Raw genomic sequence first — 21,874 nt, 5'->3', positions numbered from 1 at the left:
GGGGGTTTGCATTTCCGAAGTGCCTTTCAATTCTTGCATTATTCAGTCCCATCTTTCAACTGCGCTGGCAGGGTTTACTTTCGATTGAAGTGTCAGTATCAACCTTCAGTGCATGGTATTAATTATGGAGCATAAAATACGAAGATGCGTTTGATAAGCGAATACGACGTTCTTCAATCGTTTGCATTAATATTTTGTTGGATGTTTTCAATCTCTGTTAAAGTTTATATGTATCTTTAAACTTTGTAAGAATAAGTTTAAATTCATATGCTTATTTTAACAAAAATAATTCATTTTATATTGAACTACCTTTTTATAATTATTTTACAATCAAGTCTTTATAAGGAGGATCCAATACAATTGTTCAATTTCTGACAAGTTGTGAAATAACTGTTTGAAACTCTAGTACTAAAGAAAGACTACAAACAAGAACAAGGAGATATAAATATGGCAATAAATATCGAGATTCTTCAAAACCAAAAGTATTTTTCATGATAATCGAGATGCATTTGTTCAAAGACGTGTTTCTGAAAACAATGTTTCGCAAATTTATAACTAGAATTTGTCAAAATGTCGAATAAATTTTCATTACTTAATGTGTACTGTTCCCCACTCGGTTTACAAATACTTTACGAAACAAATAAAAGGTTTCGTTTTGTTTTATGGGTAACATAATCAAAAAATTACTATAAAAACATTAACTTTTGTCGAGTGAGTACCGCAAACTAGTCGAGCTTAAACATCCGTGATTTGTAAGAATGTTTTAAATACAGTTCTAAAGTATTACGTTTAAATTGAAATAAAAAATATTTCAGTTTAATATTAGTGGTTTAATATTCGCTCGTCTGAAAAGCATCACGAAAATGCTGGTTTTTGCGCCTCTAACTAATATCTATCCTCCAGCCAAAGTTTTGACAACTACACAAAATTTAGAATATGACCTGTGTGGGAAATCTTACTTAACGTTGTATCCGCGCACTGTATCTTTCGCAAAAATGTTTTTTTTCTCCGAAACCCTTAAAACGTGTGTTACGATGTCCGTGTTCTGTTTGCTACTGTTTATTCATTTGTCTTCTTTTCCTTATTCTAAATTCATTATTGATCTAGGCAAGTTCATCTAGGGCAATTAGTCTTTCGTCAAGTGTTTGTGAAAACTTTCATGAAACCTTTCATGCAAAATATTTCCAACATTCCCGGCCACCAAAGAAGGAACTTCTTTAAACTAATCTAACACATGGTGGCTTATCTATGAATTCAATTAAATGGCTTGGTTGATGAACAAGTGTTAAATTATTCACAACGTGAACTAGTGTAAGTGAAGTGATTTCCTATCATACGCTTTCCTAACTATTAGCAATCTTGAATAATATCAGGATCTGGCAAAATTGCTAACCTAGCAGTGGCACGCACTATTTCCTTTCCTGCACCCGTTCGCAACGTAACAACGCGAACTACTCCGTCCTTCCCTGGGTGCAATTTCGTAATTCTACCCATTGGCCACAATGTAGGTGGATTATTGTCTTCCCGGACTATTACGAGTTGTCCCTCCTTTAATTCTATCGGTTTTAGAGCAGCATTCTTTGCACGGGCCTGTAATTGCTGCAAATATTCGGGGTACCACCGTGCCCATATACATTGAAGGTGTTTCTGAACTAGCTCGTACTCCTTTAACCGATTTGAACTAATATTTCTACGATCAATCTGTGGTGGTGCTAACATGTTTGACCCTATTAAAAAATGACCCGGTGTCAATGGTTCCATATCAGTGGGCTCGCTTGATAACGGAACTAGTGGTCTCGAATTGAGACATTGCTCGACCTGAGCCAACAGTGTTAACCAGCCTTCCTGGGTGAGGCTCGCCGTTCCTATCGTCCGCACAATGTGATGCTTAGCCGACCGTACCGCAGCCTCCCATAACCCACCGAAATGAGGCGCCCGTGGGGGAATAAACTTCCACTGGATCTCGTGATTAGTGCACCAATTGAAAATAACTTCTCGATCAGTGTCTTTGCACTTCAGCATCTGATAGAGACGATGCAGCTCGTGCGCAGCCCCTTTGAAATTGGTAGCGTTGTCCGAATGGATTTCAGCGACTAGTCCTCTGCGCGCGACGAACCGACGAAGCGCCGCTAAAAAGGCAAAAGACGTTAGATCGCTGACCAGTTCAATGTGCACTGCTCTCGTTGAGAAGCATACGAATATGGCTATGTACGCCTTTGTCGCACTTCGATTTCGAACAGCTGACTTAATCATCACCGGTCCGCAATAGTCTACTCCACACACAGCAAACGGTCTTGTCGGTGACACTCTCGATGTAGGAAGATCAGCGACAGTCTGTTTCACCAACGAAGGTTTACTTTTAAAACACTGGTGACACCGATGAAAAACAGTTTTTGTTAAACTGCGTCCTCCAAGTATCCAGTATCGCTGACGAAGTGATGCGAGTAGAAGTTGCGGTCCAGCATGCAACAGTTTATGATGGTACCAACGAGCCAATAATGCTGCAAGCGGATGTTTCGATGATAACACGATCGGATGTTTGGTGTCATCTATTATCTGAGCATTCCGAAGCCGGCCACCAACACGTAACGTTCCCGCATGATCGATGAAAGGAGATAGCCATCTTAACCGTGAGTGTCGCGGGATGTCCTTGCCACTCGTGATTGCGTGAAGATCCTCGGGAAACGAATAATTCTGAGCCAGTTGAGACAAGCGTACCTCAGCATGAAGTAGTTCATCCTTTGAGATTGCTGGAACCAATGCGATGAGTTCTGCTAGCGTACGTTTCATGTTCACTGCTGATACCGACGATTTCCCTTCCTTTAAACAACGCAGATAGCGTAGAACGTAGGCGGTGGTTCGACGAAGTTTCAGGTAATCCGAAGATCGTGCGAAGTATTGGCTGCCAAAATCGTTCGTAGAAGAAATTGCAGACACCACTTGTACAGATCTTTCCTCTTCATGACCAATGGTTTCGTCTGCGATTGTGGTTTCATGTGGCCAATCTTCTTCCTTGTTGCATAACCAATGTGGTCCATGCCACCAGCGATGGGAAGCTAAAAGCTTATCTGGAAGCAGACCACGAGAAATATCATCTGCTGGGTTGTCCACCCCAGGGACGTGTCTCCAGCATTTGATGCGAGTTTCCTCCTGAATCTGTGCCACTCTGTTGGCGACAAAGGGCGTCCAGCGACGTGGAGGTGAGTTCAGCCATTGTAGCACTGTCATCGAATCAGTCCAACCGAAGGTGGTGATAGGTATGTTGAGTGAACGACTGATTCTTTGAAACAAGTGCACCGCTAAACGTGCAGCGCAGAGCTCGAGTCTGGCGATAGAATGCGAATTCGCCAGCGACACTACCTTCGACTTCGCGGTCACCAGGTTTACAGAAATTCCACCTTGATTTTCTGCTCGAAGATAACAGCAGGCTCCGTATGCTGCTTGAGAGGCATCCGCGAAGACGTGCAATTGGATGGTAGTTGGGTTTGGGAGAGACATGAACCGTGGAATGCGCAGTTCCCGCAAAGAGTGTAGCGACAAGTGAAACTTGTTCCACTCCTGTTGAAGATTTAATGGTAGTACGCTGTCCCAATCCAGTGTAGCACCATTCTCTTTGAACGACCATAATTGTTGCATAAATATTTTTGCAAGCACGATCGTTGGGCCTAGCAATCCAAGTATGTCGAATATCTTCGCGATGTATGATAACACTAAGCGCTTTGTTAATGATGGTGCGGCAGGTGGTAGTTCGATGCGAAATCGGATCATGTCTTCAGTTGGTTCCCAGATCAGTCCCAAAGTGGACACAAATTGCGCCGTACTCCATTCCCGAGGAGTTTGCAACGCCAAATCCTCCTGAGGGATCCCATGAAGCGCCTCAGGACTGTTCGATGCCCATTTCTTCAACGTGAGCCCAGCCGACTGCAACATGGTTGAAATTTGTTTCTGCATCTCGATCGCTTCCGACAACTCGTTCGTCCCCGTCAATAGATCGTCCACGTAAAAATCTCGAAGCACCGGATTCACTGCGCGAGGGTATTGTTCTTGACAATCGTAGGCAATTTGCTTCAACGTTCGTGTGGCCAAGAATGGCGCAGATGCGGTACCATAAGTTACTGTCTGAAGCTCGTAGGTTGCTATGGGTTCTGACGGATCCTTTCTGTACCGAATTCGAAGGAAGTTTTTATCTGCAGAGTGATGACGAATTTGACGGTACATCTTTTCAACGTCGGCCGTGATCGCAATAGCATGGGATCGAAATCGGAGCATTATCGTATACAAATCTTGTTGAACGACAGGTCCAACCAGCAGTGAGTCGTTCAACGAAAAACCTGACGTCGTCTTACACGACGCATCGAAAACTACACGAACCTTGGTGGTCGTGCTGGATTCCTTTACCACAGCATGGTGCGGTAAGTAATAGTGTGGACACGAATCATCGATTGGCTCCTCGAGCCTTTTCATGTGTCCCAAGTGTTCATACTCTTGCATAAACGATGAGTATGCTTCTCTCATGTCAGGATTACACTTCAGGCGCCGTTCTACCGCTAGCAGACGACGATCTGCTATTTGCCTTGAGGTTCCTAAAATGACACTAGGATTAGATTTGTGTGGCAAGCTAACGACATACCTTCCAGAATCATCCCGAGTTGTATTGGCGATGAAATGATTCTCACAGATGTCTTCTTCCACCGACAGAGCCGGCTCATCGGAGATGGTTTCGCTCTCCCAGAAACGTGTCATGATTGTTTCCAATGGAATTTCCCTCGTTGCAACATGACATACTCGTGTGGACTGAGATGAATGCATTGCATTCCCGGAAACAGCCCATCCCAATTGGGTCTCCACTAGCCACGGCTTGCCGGTTCCTAACGATCGCTTGCGTCCAGTATGAAGCTCCCAAAATGGATTACTACCGATGACGATATCCACCTTACCAGGAACGTGGTAATTCGGATCTGCAAGCGTCACATTCGGCATTTTCCATGAAGAAACGTCTATCGGTTTGGTAGGAATGTCTGCCGTAGGTGCGTCCAAAATGAAAAATTCCATCGGTGTGGCAAAATGTAGGTCCTTGGATCGAACATTAACGGTGATCGAACCCTTCACCTGGTGCATTGCTTTGCCGATGCCAGAAATACACACATTCACTTTCATACGAGGTGTCACGAGTTTCCGAGCCAATGATTCCGATATGAAATTTGACATCGAACCAGAATCAAGAAGCGCCCTTGCTTCGTATCTCGTGCCATAATCGTCTTCGATGTAAACTAATGCAGTCTCTAGGAACACCATTTCGTCGTCGGATTGTGCTGCTAAAGTAACTTTTGGTTGCACAGTTACAGATGATTGCGATGCGTGATGAAGTAGGCTATGATGACGTTCGTGGCATGAGCGGCACGAATACCCGGATTTGCACAATTTCACTTGGTGAGAACTACTAAGACAGTTCCAACATAAACCCTTTGTTTTGACGATGTCTCGTCGTTGTTGTATATCCTTGCTGATAAATACCGGACAATTGCGTAACAGATGAGGATCCGGACACTGTAACGGACATGTCTGCTGTTGAAAAGAAGCAGAGCTGGATGGATTCTTCTGCACTGCAGCTGCGTTTATGATTGATTTTCGTTGTGCAGGAAGACGATATGCGCCGGCCACCTTGGTAGAAGCCATCTTTCCGCACACCAAGCTGTTTCTCGCTTTCAGAATTTGCACTCGATCCTGCAGGAACTCGATCAACTCACTGTATTTATCGCTTTTAAACTGTACTGAGTGTTCCTCCCAAGCTAAAATGGTTTCGTCGTCCATTTTCATCAGTAGCAAGTTGGACAAGGGGGTGTCCCATGAATCGACTGGTTCTTGTAGCTTCACCAGTCCCTTCACATTCCGTGTGAATTCATCCACCAACGACGTTAACCCGTCGACAGTTTGCGTCTCGATTCCCGGAAGAAAATGTAACTTCCGCCAGTACTCGCGAATCAGGGTTCGCGGGTTATCGTAACGCTTAAGTAGTGACGCCCACGTCACTGCGTAGTTCTCGGTCGTCAGAGCCACATGTTCAAAGGGCACCGCTGCTTCGCCCTTCAATGAAGAAAGAAGATATTGAAGCTTAGCAATGGGTGGTAATTCTGCTGAAGCGTCAATCATCGAAACAAAACGATCGCGGAATGACAACCATTTTGTCGAATCCCCATCGAACGTAGGTAGATCGATTTTTGGCAACCGAAGGTTGGTTGCGTTTGGCCGTCCAAACGCGAGAGTAGAATTTGCCAAAAGTGTCGAATCGTTCAGCGGGCTAGCTTCCTTGCGTTGATTCTCTCTTAAGAAAGATTTTAGTCGCCGACACCGTTCTTCCATATCGATCCTGTCGTGGATACAGGATTGAATTGCCTCGCTGCTGTCGTCGCATTCCTCCAGTTTTGCCACCGCGGCAAAAAAGTCGCTCCTGTGCTGCTCCAGCCCCTCCATCGCCTCCGGAATCTGGCTGGCGTCACCGCTGCTGAAGGACTCTTTAAACCGCTCCAGCGATTTGATATGCTCCAACGCAATGAGCTTTTTGTGTTGTGCAGCTTTCAGTTTTTTGTCCATTATCACTTTCACTACCGAACGCGTGATTAAAAAACTGAACTTCGAAAAAGTATTAACACTTTAACTCCGAGCGATTAATGTAATGCGTGAGCCCGACCGTTGACCTTGCCCTAGACCAATGAACTCAGCGCGCAAATTTCGGATTGGCGCGTAGGATGCTGCGCCGTGCTCGTGATGCGGAGCGTACCGAAATTACCGATGCTCTTGTGGTAGAGCGAAGAGAGATACTTAGCACACGGATCCGGTTCGAAGGACCAAAAATGTGGGAAATCTTACTTAACGTTGTATCCGCGCACTGTATCTTTCGCAAAAATGTTTTTTTTCTCCGAAACCCTTAAAACGTGTGTTACGATGTCCGTGTTCTGTTTGCTACTGTTTATTCATTTGTCTTCTTTTCCTTATTCTAAATTCATTATTGATCTAGGCAAGTTCATCTAGGGCAATTAGTCTTTCGTCAAGTGTTTGTGAAAACTTTCATGAAACCTTTCATGCAAAATATTTCCAACAACCTGGATGAATTAAATTCATTCTATATAAACACTGTTCAATAGCCTTTTTGTAGCTTGAACTTTATTTGCTCGTTTAAAATAAGCATACTTATCTTTTATACTTTTTCGTATTTATCTTACTTCCTATACTTACTATAAGTAAGTATACTTACTTTTTTATACCCACAAACTGGCGTGTTTAAAAAACCTTCCATTTGGCTCGAAAATGTACTTGTGGAAAGCTTGTTTTAATATTGGTTTTTATAATTTCTTAAGTTGAACATTTGTGTTATCTTATCCAAACTTCGACGAAGTTTAAAAAAATAATGCCTTTCAGCTTACTTTCTTGTGTTTAGATGCCTGTATTATCCATGCCGGTGTTTTTGCAAGTCAATCAAGAAGGCATCAAAACAAGCATTAAAAGCTACAGTCGTGTATACAACATATGACTTTTCTAAAGCAAACTTCAACAAAGAACACCTTGCCACGCCAGCTTGTTATTTAATTAAAATTAAAAATAAAACTGCGCCAGAGCCTTCGCAAAGCTAATCCACATGTCTAAAGTTTCAATACATATTTATGAAAGAGTTCAGAGTCGAGTTTTGTTTTCTTCATTTTCTGCGCTACAACCCAGCCTACATCCTTCCGTGCAGTTACCGTTTCAGTTCATCAAAGCAACGTTTTCATTTGCTTTTATTTTTCTTGCGATGGAAAAACATTTCCTCGCTTCCTCTCACCAAACACTCGCAAAACGGCGTTGCACGACATCCTTTCTACATAACTTTATTCAAAGCGTTATCAGGCGAAAAAGGAATTAAAAAGCAGTACACAGCCCCACACGCCCCGTACATTAGCGTGGCGTAAAATGACAGGACGAACACGAAAAAAACGAGAACACGATCACCGCCGTATCCTTACTACATCCGCAGCAGAAATTTACATTTAATGAATTTCAACTTTTGCTCATATTCAGTGGGTACACGAGCCGGTGTGTCGTTCGTTTGTGGACAAAACATACAGCGCCTTGCGCAACGTTCATTTGCTGCCATTGCATCTCCGAGTTTCTCGCTGAACTATTCCACCAGCGGTGTGAAACATATTTCTGCACCTTGGCTGTTGCAATTTTAATTTGATTAACTTGTCTCCGGCGAAAAGTTTGGCCCATCTTACCGTTTCTTCGCAGCCACTACTGAGCAGTGTTGCGACGGTTTCGGTTTCGCCATGTCTCTGTTATCCACAAGGGTGATTAAAATAAACTTAACATGATCCGTACAACACCATCCACCGTTAGGGCGTAATTTGTGTGGTCTTGTTTGCGCTGATGTGTCGGGGATGTGTTGCATCAATTTGCATAGTAGGCGATGATCCTTGCTGCACCCAGTGCCAGTGGAAACGATTAATGGAACAGCTTTTTTCTTTCGAAATGCAGAACCGAAAAGGAAAATAAAACAGAAACTGGAATGACACTGAATGTAGGCATGGTAATGTGAGTGCTCATTTTTATTTTATGTTTGTATGTTTTGTATTTTCAAAAGTTATGTTAATCAATATTTTGTGTGCATGAATAAGTTGTTTTATATTAAATATGTATTTATCGAGATATGGACGCCCATTTTCAAAAGTGTGTTTATTTGCTAATTTCTGCTACATAAATGGAAATCACAAGCTTAAAGTAATAATTATAAAACAACTTGAGTGACTAAGATGACTTGTTGTGTGGTTTTTTAAGCACATTAATTGATTTTTTAAATCAAATTGCACTGTTTACAAATATTTTAAAACAATCAAACTTTTATGGAACTATTTTTGTTTCCAAAGTAACTTCAGAAATAAGTTTTGCAAAGAGAGCAGCTGCATTGCTGAGAGCCACCATTTAATAATGCTCGCCCCGTTCGCATGCCTAACTTTTATGCTTCAACTTTCAAATATTATCATCACGAAACTCCAACGTCAATCGTAATAATTTCTCATTGCATCGTCTCGGTTCAACAAATCTCAATACTCCTATACCCTCCCCCCGTCGTTCTGCCGCCATTCCATCCACACGTACACTTCGATTTGACTCCTCCGACGACCTGCTTTTCACCTTGTGGGTTCTGTGTTCAGTGTGGCATTGGGATGTACTCGGGCTCAGAATATCCTCCCGCTGCTGCTGGTCATGGTTCGCTGCGGTAGATTGAATTCATACGCCGTAACATAACTCCTTCGTCCGCGCTGAAGGTGAAATTGAACCAATCCATATGGAAATGGGATCACACACCGCCACAACCGATCTTACAGCATCCGAAACGAACCGTTTATGTTTGGTGTGTGGGTGTGTGTGTGTGTGTGTGTGTTTGGTTGTTTTATTTCCCTTTTTTTTACTGCTTGAGAGACAACAGTAAGAAGATACCCAGAAAGAGAGGCAGATAGAAAGAAAGAGATAGGTAAAAAAAGACCAGAAGCTAAATCGGACCAAGCGGAAAAGGTTAACTGGAACCAAACGGCCGGAACTTATGAGTGCTTCCGGTGCAAATAAGCGGAACCAAGTGGGTTTTGGGTTTTTGCGTGTGCGCCAGGTTGAGTTTCATTCGAACTCGTTTATTGGTATTTCGATCGCACGCTTTTCCTACCACATGCACTCGTGCGACTTTTGTAGTCGGGTTGTTTTTTATTTGTTCGGTATCCACGGGTATTACGTGAGCTCTGGTCTGAGCTTTAGAGCTGGTTTTACTCAATTGCATCTTTTATGCTAGTTAACCACAGAGAGAAGGCGGGGAGAACGATTAAACTTCATTTTGTTATGCAAATTTTATAACATAAGTATCCGTTATGAGCTATGCGCAAAAACCTTTCTCCAAGGTCCAAGTAATATACACCTGAATAGTAAAGTAAAAGAAATATGACAGCGAATCAAAACATTTTATGTCTTCCATAGTGCATTGTTAGAGGAATGTAGTTTATTAAAATTACTTACTTACTTATCAACGGTTGAATGCTGTCGTCATTTGATTTTTTATTCTTGTGAACGCCATCACTTCATCTCAATTTTGGCCTTTCATGCCTCCTCTTTCCATGTGGAAGACCCAAAAACGACGGGCTGGGTCGTTCGGTATCATTCTAGTGACGTGATTAGACCTGGCGAGTCGAATCCACAGAATGGCAGTGAGTTCGCCGTACAGCTCGTAGAGTTCGTAATTGTAGTGGAAATTGAAATTAAATAATCAATTAAACTGGAAGGTTTGTTTGTAAAGCGAATGATGTTTTTTTTTACTTTTTTAAAGCAAGAAGAAAGCTTTAAGATGGAGATAAAATAACAGGAAAGATGAATTGTTCACCTCGTGAATTTCATTGTTAATTAATCATATGTTAATTATGCTGAAAACAGTCACCTGTTGCTTTACTATTAGTTCGACCATGCTAAACCGGAGGCTAACTGTCAAAGTTATTTGACTATCCCTGGATGTCATGCATAATAACGTGCAATTCCGGTAGAGGGCGCTGTTGACGGTCTAATATTCTTCCATTTCTTATTGGCGTAACGACCTACTGGATCATCCCTGTAATTGCTAGCTTACTAGATTTATTTTCATATGTAATGGGAAAATCTGTCATTTGTCTCGGAATTTGCCTTGTGTCGTGTCTTGTGCTCATTTTGATTGGATTGCGTATTTTAGAAGAATTAAGCGGAAATAATTTTGAACGTAAATATGCTGTATTTTTCTTAGGAAAATCCGACAATATGTCCAATAGACAAGAAATCTAAACTCAAAATTGCAAAGAAAAAAATATTATCAACAGTATCATAGAAATGTTAAACTTTAAATATTTAAAAAAATAGACTCTATAACAACATAAATTATTCGAAATAAACTCATCGTTTGTTAATGATACCTCAAAGAGACAGATTTTACCATGAACAAAAATATAAAGGATAAATTATTTAAAACTAGAAAAAGTAGGTTTTAATCAAATCGTTTGCTAGCACAAGTTCTCCAATAACATTATTAGGACTTATTGGAAATTTTATAAAACTATATCAAATATATATACTAATAGGAAAGAATCATTCTTGAGCGAATGTCGAAAAAAATCGCAAAATCGAACAAGCTAATGTATTAGTCCACTCGCCTGATCAACTCTTTCAACAGAAAGCACATGCAAGCGTCTGATTTAATAAGCTACCCACAATATACCTTCACGACACACCGAAAACCACAAACCCATTCACAACGCAACGCAAAAGCCAAACCGTGTCTCGTGCCCATCTTGCGGTTGGCATTAAATGCAATAAATGTAGCGAAATGTCATCATGGCGCTTCTTTCCGGGCCGGGTTCAATCTCCAGCCCATAATTCCCAGTAGATGTTTGTCTGTGTGTGCGTGTGTGTGTGTGTGCGGTAGCCGCGAATCTGATCCGCGACAACAGTGAAACTCCGACGACTAAGAACGAGACTGAAGAACATCGCCAATCTCCCGCGGAAACGTGTGGCCGGGTTTAGAGAGGTTGAACCGGGGGCGGGTCGTAAAATCATGTGTAAATACTCTCATAAAGCTCCACCAAGATTATCGCCATAATCCGCAGTACCAAGGCATACACGCACGCACACGCGGCCAGCAGGCGCGAAACACACGAAAGCGTCGGTCGTAAATCGGAAATTCCATTTCGTTTCGACTTCGCGCCTGCCATGCCATGCCGGGTGCTGGGCGCATATAGTCCTTTGGGCGGAAAATTGAAAATTGTCCACGTGGTTTGTCCGCTGGTAGAACAGGAGCCGCTGTGCGGGTGAAATGAGAAAATCAAACATGACACTTTCCGCGGAAGTGGTGGCGTTGAAATCGATACTATTTGGATTTACTTCCCCGAGCAAAAGGGCACAACGCTGGATGGACGAAATCAGTGCCACCTGGGTGGGTGGTGTTGAAATGATCGTTCGTTGCCCCTAGCAACCAAAGCATAACGTTGCTAACTTACGCAAATTGTTTTGTTTTACGTGAAATCGCTATCAGCTTTTGCTAGAACGGCAGCAGCAGCAGCATCGTGTCGTGTTCATTTACTGAGAGCAATTTAATGCAAAGACGGTTGCTTCCCCCTGCCTGCACGGTACCGATCGAGCCGGAACACGGAACGGATCTATATCGGAGGAGTTTTCGAACCGCATTTTACGATGAGATTCAGTTCGTAAAGTTTGATGTGGTGACGGCGGGAGGGTTCTTCACAGGGCGACTCAATGTTCACCGAAGAATCGATGCAAATTCTCATTGCCCGCAAGTCACACGCTGGGTGTTTTTTTTTTGGTCGAGAGTTTCCTGATGAAGGTCCCAAATGTTGGCACTGAAGGAAGGATGCGGATGGGTAGCGCCAGAAATAGAGTAGGGAAAACCACAAAAATCGTCTTTCGTCGTCGTGGGTCATAACCGCGTGGATAGTACGTGCCCATTGGAGCCACTTTTGAGCAGAGGGTGTGTGATTTGATCCTAAAACCCGATCCAACAGACTTAAGTATTCTGACTTTTTGAGGTTGTGGCTAACAAAATCAAGCGAACTTACAAACACACGCGCGCTCGAACCTAACTTTCGGCCTGATTGTATGTGTTTGCCTTTGACGCACCAACATCGTCGTTGTGGTTTTCCTTGCAAACCAAAAATTATCACCGTCCACCACAGGAAGTGCTGTGCGGGAAGCTTTCGACACTTGCACCATTCAAGTTTCAAGACTTTAGAAAACCGTGGAACAAACAAATCTTACCTTTCATTTTTTTCCACCCGCCTTGGCCTGACGGAACGGATTGGTATTAGGTACAGTCAATCCGGCTATCGCCATATTCTCGGTTGCCATTTTTCCGGACTCGTGGCAAGACTTTTCACGCTCGTCGGATCAGGGGCTTATTTTGGACCGAAAGCCGGGCACGGGGCTGTACGTGCCCGGAAGCGCATTTCTTGTGGTGAAAAGAATAAAGAACCCCCCGGCAAATTGAATGTGCGAAGGCGTGTAGCCGTCGTATTCGATTGTGTGGGTTGGAAGAAAATCCCTTGCTGATAAGTGAAGAAATCCTGGCGCGTGCACGTGGGCAAGCGTCGATTGCAGCTCGTAGGAATTTGATTTCGCTTTCGGGCAGACGGGATGGAAATTGAGAAATTTGCACATGCATTGATTCCGTTTTGTGGCATATTTTTTGCTTTTGTTTGTCGCTTGTTTGCATGCTAGATATCGAGCAGAAGATACGTTTAAGCAAGTACTTTTAGCTTTACGATTAAAAACAGTTTAAATTTGTACAGAAGGTGAATATAGGATTTGTAAAAGGTATGCAAATTTAATATTTCTATTTTTTGACAAATTCAACTGAATAGACTTAAAAAAATACGTAAGATATATTCATGTAGAGTAGTAAACCCTGTCTGAAAGTGAGCTATGTATTGTGAATCATTAGACCATAAATGAAAATGTATGATTTACTATTTGTAATATTCAAGGAGCTTCGGAATTTCCTTGAGAAATACAGGCAGTCTCCGAGATACGCTCTTATGGCGAACCGCTATAATCCGGAAAAATTCCACGTAACTCAAATTTTCCGCGTAAGTCGAATCCTGGTGCAATTTCGTTTATACTTCAAAGTCACAGAGTCGACTTCTTTCTCTGGACTTAATTTATTCACCGAATCAGGCGATTTAAAGAAAGAATAAATTAAAATAAGTAAGAAAGAAATGTTTTGTGTGACAAAAAAGGTATTCTCGACCAATTTTCACCTTTTTGATAACAATTTGTGCTATAAACTAGCTCAACTGTCAAATTTCCAAACACCGCTTATCTCCGAATCAGTATATAAGAGGAACTGCGTATCTCGGGGACTGCCTGTACTTCTAAATAACTAATTTATGTTATAAATGAAAAATGTATGATTGAATATTTATAATATTCAAGGAGCTTCGAGAATTTTCTAGAGAAATACTTCTAAATATCTAATTTATTATATTATATTACATTTATATTAACGCACAACGATTACTCTTCTTGCCATTTCACAGGTTCCACCGAAACCCACCGACAAAGGCAAGAAAACATGGGGCCAACGTCTGAAGCTGAGCAAAGCATCGCCCGCAACTGAAGACAAGCAGAACGGTTCGCTAAACGGTGCTTCAAGTGCTGGTTCTGCCCTGGTACCATTCGGTACCCGTGGCTATGACCCATCGCTAGACTTCAACACCAACGGTCCGGCATCGCTTTCTGCGGTAACGCACGGGAACGGCACAAATCCCTCCACGCACCCCAATGTGCATCAGCTGGCCACGATGAAGTACGCGGAAACGTGGGTGTACGGGACGATGCGAGGCATGCCACCACCGATGGCAATGTCTCCGCATCATCCTCATCTTTCCCATCTTCCAGCCCTGTACTGTCCGCCACCTCCACCACCGGAAGTGGCCGTACTGATCTGTTGCTGCCCGGAGTACCTAACCGGGACGAAGCGAGAGGTGAAAAAGGCGAGTGTATGCAAAAAGTGTAAAGGATCTCGGTTACCTCTGGCACCGATCGGTGGCACGGTACGTCTCACATCCGGCGCCACCTATCTCGCGCCACCACCGATCCGCACCAGTGCAGGAACAGTGAAGCTAGCCTCGACTTACGGCAAAAAGTCACGCCCAACGATACTCGGCAATGGAAACCCGGATCCGTACGACTTTATGCGCCGGTCGAGATTAACGCAACCGGCTGAGACCGGTACGGGTGGAGGAGGCTCGAAGTCGGTCAAAAGTAGTCTAAAGGAAAAGCTAAGAGGTCGTACAAAAAGTACAAGTCCTTCACGTGGGCGCAGTGGGAGCACCTCGGGAGGAAAGCGAGGATCCGCGGCAAGATCTCCGTCACCGTCACTGAGCAAGAATGGGTCGCGCGTTGGAGGTCGCAAAGACGGCAAGATGGATTCGTTCCAGGACTGTTGGATTGGAGAACCGGAACGGGATGGAGAACTCCTGGAGGAGGGCGTACCCCCCGCATCCAACAACGCTCAGAATCGCAAATCGATCCTCCGGTGTGACGTCAATCCGTACGATCTGATCTCGTTGAGTGGTATCGGGGGAGGTTCGGGCGGGGGCATGCTGAGCGAATTCTCGCCCGACGGTGACGAGTTCGATCTGCACTCGCAAAAGTATGAGAACATCCTCGACACGCTGTACGCCAACCGGTACAACCCGCCGGCGAACAGCATCGCGGCAATCAATGGCCAAAGAATTAAGCTGTTCGATGATTCGGGCACCAGCGTGTCCGGCGGGCCCGTGTACGACGATGTCGACGAGTTTGTGTACGATCCGGTCGAGATACCGGCGACGGAGATGGAAGCAAACGGCACCAACGAGCAGCCGCTGTCCGGTACACCGGAACGGCCACCACGATCGAAAAAGCAGGAGGTAACCAAAGAAGATGACAGTCGATCCCTCCCGTCGTCACCGATCTCAGCTGATCCGGCGGTGGCGCAAAGTGCAATAAAATCGATCCTCAAGCGACCGTCCTCCATGCCAGCGGGGACACCGTCGGTGATGGTGGAGAAGGACACGAGTGCCCCGGGCTACGATACTATCCGGCTCAATCACACGCTGGTGCAACGTCTCGCGAAGCTCACAACCAACGGTAGCGCGACGGAGGAAGGTACCACGTTCGGCAAGAACGGCACTATCAGTGCAAGGAATCTGACGGACAAGAGGAACTCGGGCTCACAGTTTTATCTTCCAACACCGTTTCCCGTGGTGGCGATATCTACCGCGAGTTCGGACAGTTCACCAGACTCGGCACAATCCACAACGTCAGCTAACGGGCGCAAGAAGGTCCATTTTCTGGTTGAGAACGAAATCATTCACGACGATGATCGACTGTTCGCTCAGATGCTGTTCACCGAGGTAACTAAAACGCTGGAATCGTCGATGGAAACGACGAACGGTGTTGCAAAGGAGGAGCATCGAACGGAGTCTGAGGGGAGAAAGGAACCAACGCTATCGAATGGAGCATCACCACATCAGGTAGGAACTGAAGCACCTGCCAAAGTGATCCTACTACCACCACCGGTTCCCAACGCGACGAAGACTTCAAACGGCACTAATGAGGGTGAGTTTACTTGAGAAGTAACTATTTAAGTTTTTGGTTTGTTTTATTCGTTACAAGAAAGATCTGAAGGAGGTGAGATTTTTTAGTGTCTAATTTCGCTGGAAATCTTCTTACGATTCTCCGAGATGCTCGAGAAATAACTCCTTACTGTTGGCAAATATCAGCACCGGGATTAATTTATTCAACATCGCTCCAGTTTCTCTGTGTGAACTATAAAGTTGAAATGAGATAAGTAACTCTTAATGTCAGTGTTCCGAGAAGTGGTAGCCGCTTATGTGCTCCTCCTAACCTAGAAATCCTGCATTCTGTCTGTATCGATTAGGCTATCCTTCTACCAGAATCTGTAATTCTAGGAACATATCCCTGCAAAGCACCTCCGCTTTCATTGGGCATATATTTACCAACAGCTTCCGTCACTCGATGCTCACCCATTCCAGGAAGTTTCCAATTACGCACACGTCGGCTAGGTAACCCCAGCTCAGCTTATCGATTAATTTCAACGATAGCAAACACACAGATGGTTCAATTTTTGAACCAGCCCTGAATCATTCAAGGCTGGCTGGCCATTAAGGTTTCTTCTCGTGATATGAAATTTAGGCCAAAGAGTAGTCGAATGAGCAAACGATCAGGAAACCCGAGTGTGGGTCCTTTCCGTATGCCGGCCGAACTATGGCTAATTGGATAATTTACACCTATGACCCTTTTACGGACGGAGGTGGATGGTTGTTTCTCTCTCTCGAAGCATCAATGTCGATTTGATTCCGAGGTTGATTGAATGATTGGTAATTAGGTGTCTGTTAGAGTAGTGCTGAATGTCAGACTTTAGTGCTTCGATCGACTTTTCCCGGTTGCTGTCGATGCTGATGTTATTGCGGGCTATTTTTAATGAGAGTTGTTTTGGATGTAGCACGCAGAATTGTTTTGGTTAAGATTGTCTTTATCACCTCCATATGAGTTGAGAATAAAATTTATAATTACGGTTGTACCACGGATTTTGAAATTCTTGTAATTTATTCCTGCCCCTAATATGTATAACAGGTGATAATTGAAAAGAGGAAAAAATTATATAAGAAAGATTCAAAAATTAGTCCAGTTCCTGGAGCCTAGCTGCCGCTTCCTTACTCTATTTGTTTCCTACTTAACTCTCCTACACTCTCCTGTTAACCGTTCCCAAAATACCCAAGTAACCAAAACCAACTGTCACGCCTAACGCGCCTAATGTCACTTTGAATTTCAGTCTTGCCGTAACAATTACGATGTTCAAAGCATTCTCTACTCTTGAGCCTTATATTCTTAGTGGATATTGATATATTTTGTAGAGCTTTAATTTTCATAGCTTTATACAGTATATGTATTTTTAATTACAAAAAAATCAAAAAGAAGTGTTGTTAGTTCATAAACCTGCATTGAAGTTAGTATTTTCTCCCCAGGAAATGTTAAATTCGTAACTATTCCAAAACTCTCTCCTCTTGCAAACAAACTCTTCAAATGCATAATGTTCTAAAGTTTATGCAATAAATGCAGATAATTACAGAGGATGGTTGCGCATTATGTATTGAAAAGCGTTTATATAATAAAATGCTTCCCTCCTGCCTAAACTAATTTATTTCTAAGCAAATGGCGTAGAAAAGCGCCATGTCTATCGGTGTTTTCCCGAGCACCGTAACATTAACGATCAGGCATCCACCACCAACGCCAGTACCAGTTCCAGGATGGAAAATTTTGGCTCCGTCCCAGGCCAGTGCCAGTGAAAGTCCGTCGAATCGGTACGTTCGGTTCACAAATTCATTAATTCCTGCTCGACTACCGGTGGTTCTCGGTCCAATGGATGCAACGGATGCCCATCGGCCGCGGTTGTGCCGTTCACGACCAGCGCCAGCACTCGACTTCCACAGCGCACTGGTTCAAAATTGATTCGACATAAAATAAATGCCGTCCCATTATGCTTGTCATTTTTCGCGCACATGTTCTGCCGGCAAAATATTTGCATTGTTTGAGCGCGGGATGTGTGTGCCGTGGGTCGGTCGGTCCGAATGCGCTCGCAAACGGTGCGGTTCTTCAACGCGACAAAATGAGTCCGGGCCCACCGGGACCACCAGACCCGGGGAAACTGACCTCACCCGAACGATTGATGTTATAGTCCGCTGAACTTGATGGCCGCTAATTATATAGAATTAGAGTTTATGCTAATCCAGCGCCGACATGGATCCGCTTCGGGCGTTCCCATTATTCGGCACACACACACACACACCGGGAAGCACCTGGTATGGTGCACAGGAGAGGGAGTGCTTGGTACATGACGTACAGGTAACCGGGCGATGGCCACAAGGCCACATATCGCATATCGCCCCGCAAAGCGCTTGTACAAGATGGTGCGATTAATCGCTGCAGTGGTTTCGGTACCATTCCGTGCCAAATCGATGCACTCGATCGATTTTTGGTCGATGGGTGTTTGCATGTGTTTAAACGATCCGGATCGTTTCGCGAAAACCCATGCCACTTGGCATGAGTGTGGTGTGAGTGTTGTTTTTTGGGGGCTTGAAATGGAGTACCCAACTACGGGGAATTATGTGCATGAAATTTGAATAATAATTATTTTGAAAATTCTTCCAATTATGAGTTCAACACATGGAGCCATTTCTAAATTAAATTATGCTTTCAACAGTACGAGTTCTTGCATATCAACCGTCGATAACTGCGGGAGTTTTAACTACTTGTTTGACTTCTCAACTAGCCACTTTCGATAAGTAAACGCGTGTGGCATTCTTCCTTAATTTGATTTTATTAAAATTCCACAATTTATTCGAGGACCCCTGTGCAGACAAACCACTTTTTAAAAAATAAATTACGTTGCGTTCCAATTCCAACCGAAGCTCATGTATCGTAAGCTTGATTTCTTACTCAATATTCAACTCGGATTATATAGCTCGGATCTCATATGCTGTTTGTTGTTATTCAACAAAAAAATAAAAACAATTGAAAGCTGAAGAAAAAAGAAGTGGTAATCTTTTTCCCTGACTTCACCTTCAAAACATAATCCCAAAATGGTTTTGCACTGGCCTCGAAACAAAAAGCCTCCCTCGCCCAGAAGCAGCTACTCGACAACCCCAGCAAACAAAAGCACAACTGACAGCACCCAGCCCGATAAGCCATTGATCCTTGTTACGATAAATCCTTGACCTTTTGCGGGCCGGCACAGCCAACCCTGTGTCCGCCATTCACAAAGGCAAACCTCCCCCTCCCTTGGAAGATACGGAAAGAGGTCACAAATCATTCCGAAGTAAAATCTTCCGGAACGAACCTTAACCTCGACGGGGGTGGGACACCACATCGGACGGGGCAAATCTGTTTTGCTCGGTATCGGTCTCTGTCCACGTGGGAGTTTAGTGGTTTGGGGGAGGAGAAAAAAAGATTGGAAAATTTGCCTATCACACCACCCCCGGGTAGATAGAAAAGGGTGCCAGGGTGAGGAGGGATGAAAAATTTGTCGAAATTATTTGCACCGCAACATACGCCGGCGGAAGAACTCGCTCGCTGCTCGCAAGCATCCCTTGCCGTCGTTTTGTTGTTTGATGCCGGGTAAGGAGTGTCCCGGGATTTTTAGCTACCGATTTTCTTTTTTTTTTGCGCACCAGTTCTCTCCTATTCGCAACAAAACCGTGGAGGCTTTTCGATGTGAAACTGTGGGAAAAGTGAAATTATGGCAAATATTTTACGTCCCATCCTGTTTCTTGAATTTTCCCCCACGCGAAACGATCCTCACCTGATGGCAAAGCCCAGGAGAGATGGCCGGAGTCGGGAAAGGGGGTGAGGGAGGGTTTGGAAAAACGAGATTTTTGCCAGGTTTTTGAAGCATTCGCATAAATCACGGAAGGCGAAGGAAATAAAATAACATGATTGGGACAGATCCGAACGCTTCCGTCCCCATTGCCCGTGCCCCCCCCCCCCTCTTTTACCCTCCCTAGTCCCTTTACATGACGTTCCGCACCCGGTTATCGTGTGTGACATTGTAGTTGGAAAGTTACACGAAGCGAAAGCGAAATGTACATGGCAGCGCGTACGTTGTGTACGCTCGTTTGTTGGGATCCGTTTTTCCGCCCGAAACGATTGTGTAATGCCAAATGTGTTCGATAGATCGAATTGGGTGCGATTTGGGTCTCCGGGCAAATCCCTTGCAACTATGAAACAACTTACGATAAAACATCGCCCCGTTGTCCCGTTGTCTCGTTGTCTTTTTGCGGGCGGTGTGAAGTGAAGAAGGAATGTTCCGGGGAGTGAATAAGGGCACCACTATCGCAAAAGGGGTTCTGATTTATGCGAAACCCTGTACGGGACAGGATTGGAGTGATCGGAAGTGCTGCTCGGTGCGAGTATTTACATATGAGCTTTGATTACGATTCGTCCCCTCTTTGGGGAGCAACGTAACACACATTGCAACGAACCCAACCAAGACGATACAAACGTGGAATTTGCCTGCCGTACCGACAGACACACACACGGAAGCACATCCGACAAGGACGATTCCTTGCGGAGATAATCTCACAACGAGCGGAAACTCGAATGTGAAGATCCCTGGCGCTTTTGAACTCTCCCCGGCAGTGGCAGTGGAGAAGAGACCGATAAGAAATTCGACAAACAAACGTTTGTCTTCGGAACGACCTTAGCGAACGGTGGTCCCGATTATTGTTCGCGCTGTCACAAAGGGACAACGTGGAGTCAGACGTGCACGTAATGTCGGGCCACACCGGCCCGTACCCACACAAAAGGTGCACCTTATGGTCGTTGCAAACCCGGAAAAGCTTGCTCTCGTGCTTTTCATCATTGCTTACGCTCGACGGATTGTTTTCACAGCTTCACTCGGCTGGCTCTTTTGGCGATGGAAGAAGCCGTCAAGAAGCGTGTGAGAGAGAGAGAGAGAGAGAGAGAGAGAGAGAGAGAGAGAGAGAGAGAGAGAGAGAGAGAGAGAAGGAGGGAATAGTTTTTCCCGCAGTTGGGTTTTGCCGCGACACACAATCCGTGGCAGGTGGAACAATCTTTGCAAAGGAAAATAGCGCGACCAACTGAGCTGGAAAACCGGGGCACGATTTGTACTTCGTCACGATGCAATTCTGCAAAGGCGTTTGGGTTTTGCGATAGCTGGAGAAGATGAAAACGGAACAGAAGCAGCGTAAGATGTCGTCAACCACGTCGTTATTGATGGTAAAGCTGATTATTATTGACAAGATATGACATTGAAGTAACAAACAAGTTTTCGATTAATCCTTTTCACTCTTAAATTGTTTCATTTTTTCTTCATTACGTCATTTTTTATTAAATTAGAAATAATTACTCAAGACAAGACAGGGATGAATCTGTGGTTTGAAAATGCTTAGAACAACAGACCTGCAGCTCTTATGAAAAACCAGCAATACTAGTACCGCATGCAGGTAGAGGTCATCTACCAGCAGAAGTTAAACAAATTGTTCCTCAAAACAAAACGTTTCGGGAAGTCCTGGAGGTCTAACCAGTCAGCTGCAACCACTACCGTTTAAGGGCTGATTCGACTCTGACTCCTTCTGGAAGAATAAAAAATCCACCATTCCAGATACATGTCAATGGGTCCTTACAGTGAAGCGATTGTCATTAAATCCTTTCAAAAGTGCGGAATCAGTAGCAATCTTGTTGGAACTGAGGATGATGCAATTTATGAAGATAGTGATGACGGGGATGATGACAATGAAAA

General features: G+C 44.1%; 1 protein-coding gene across 1 annotated transcript in view; it reads left to right on the top strand.

The window, feature by feature from the left end:
- The window catches only part of LOC128303377 (serine-rich adhesin for platelets), a 39,037-nt gene that overhangs the window by 11,238 nt on the left and 5,925 nt on the right, over positions 1-21,874 (top strand). The window contains exon 2 of the mRNA XM_053040311.1: positions 14,085-16,152. Within this exon, the coding sequence (XP_052896271.1) occupies positions 14,085-16,152 (2,068 nt within the window). The remainder of the gene's footprint in view (positions 1-14,084; positions 16,153-21,874) is intronic.

This window comes from Anopheles moucheti, chromosome 3 (genome assembly GCF_943734755.1).
Source record: "Anopheles moucheti chromosome 3, idAnoMoucSN_F20_07, whole genome shotgun sequence".
Lineage (NCBI taxonomy): Eukaryota > Metazoa > Arthropoda > Insecta > Diptera > Culicidae > Anopheles > Anopheles moucheti.
Note: the sequence above shows the minus strand (reverse complement) of the source record. Positions and strands in the feature narration are given on the sequence as shown.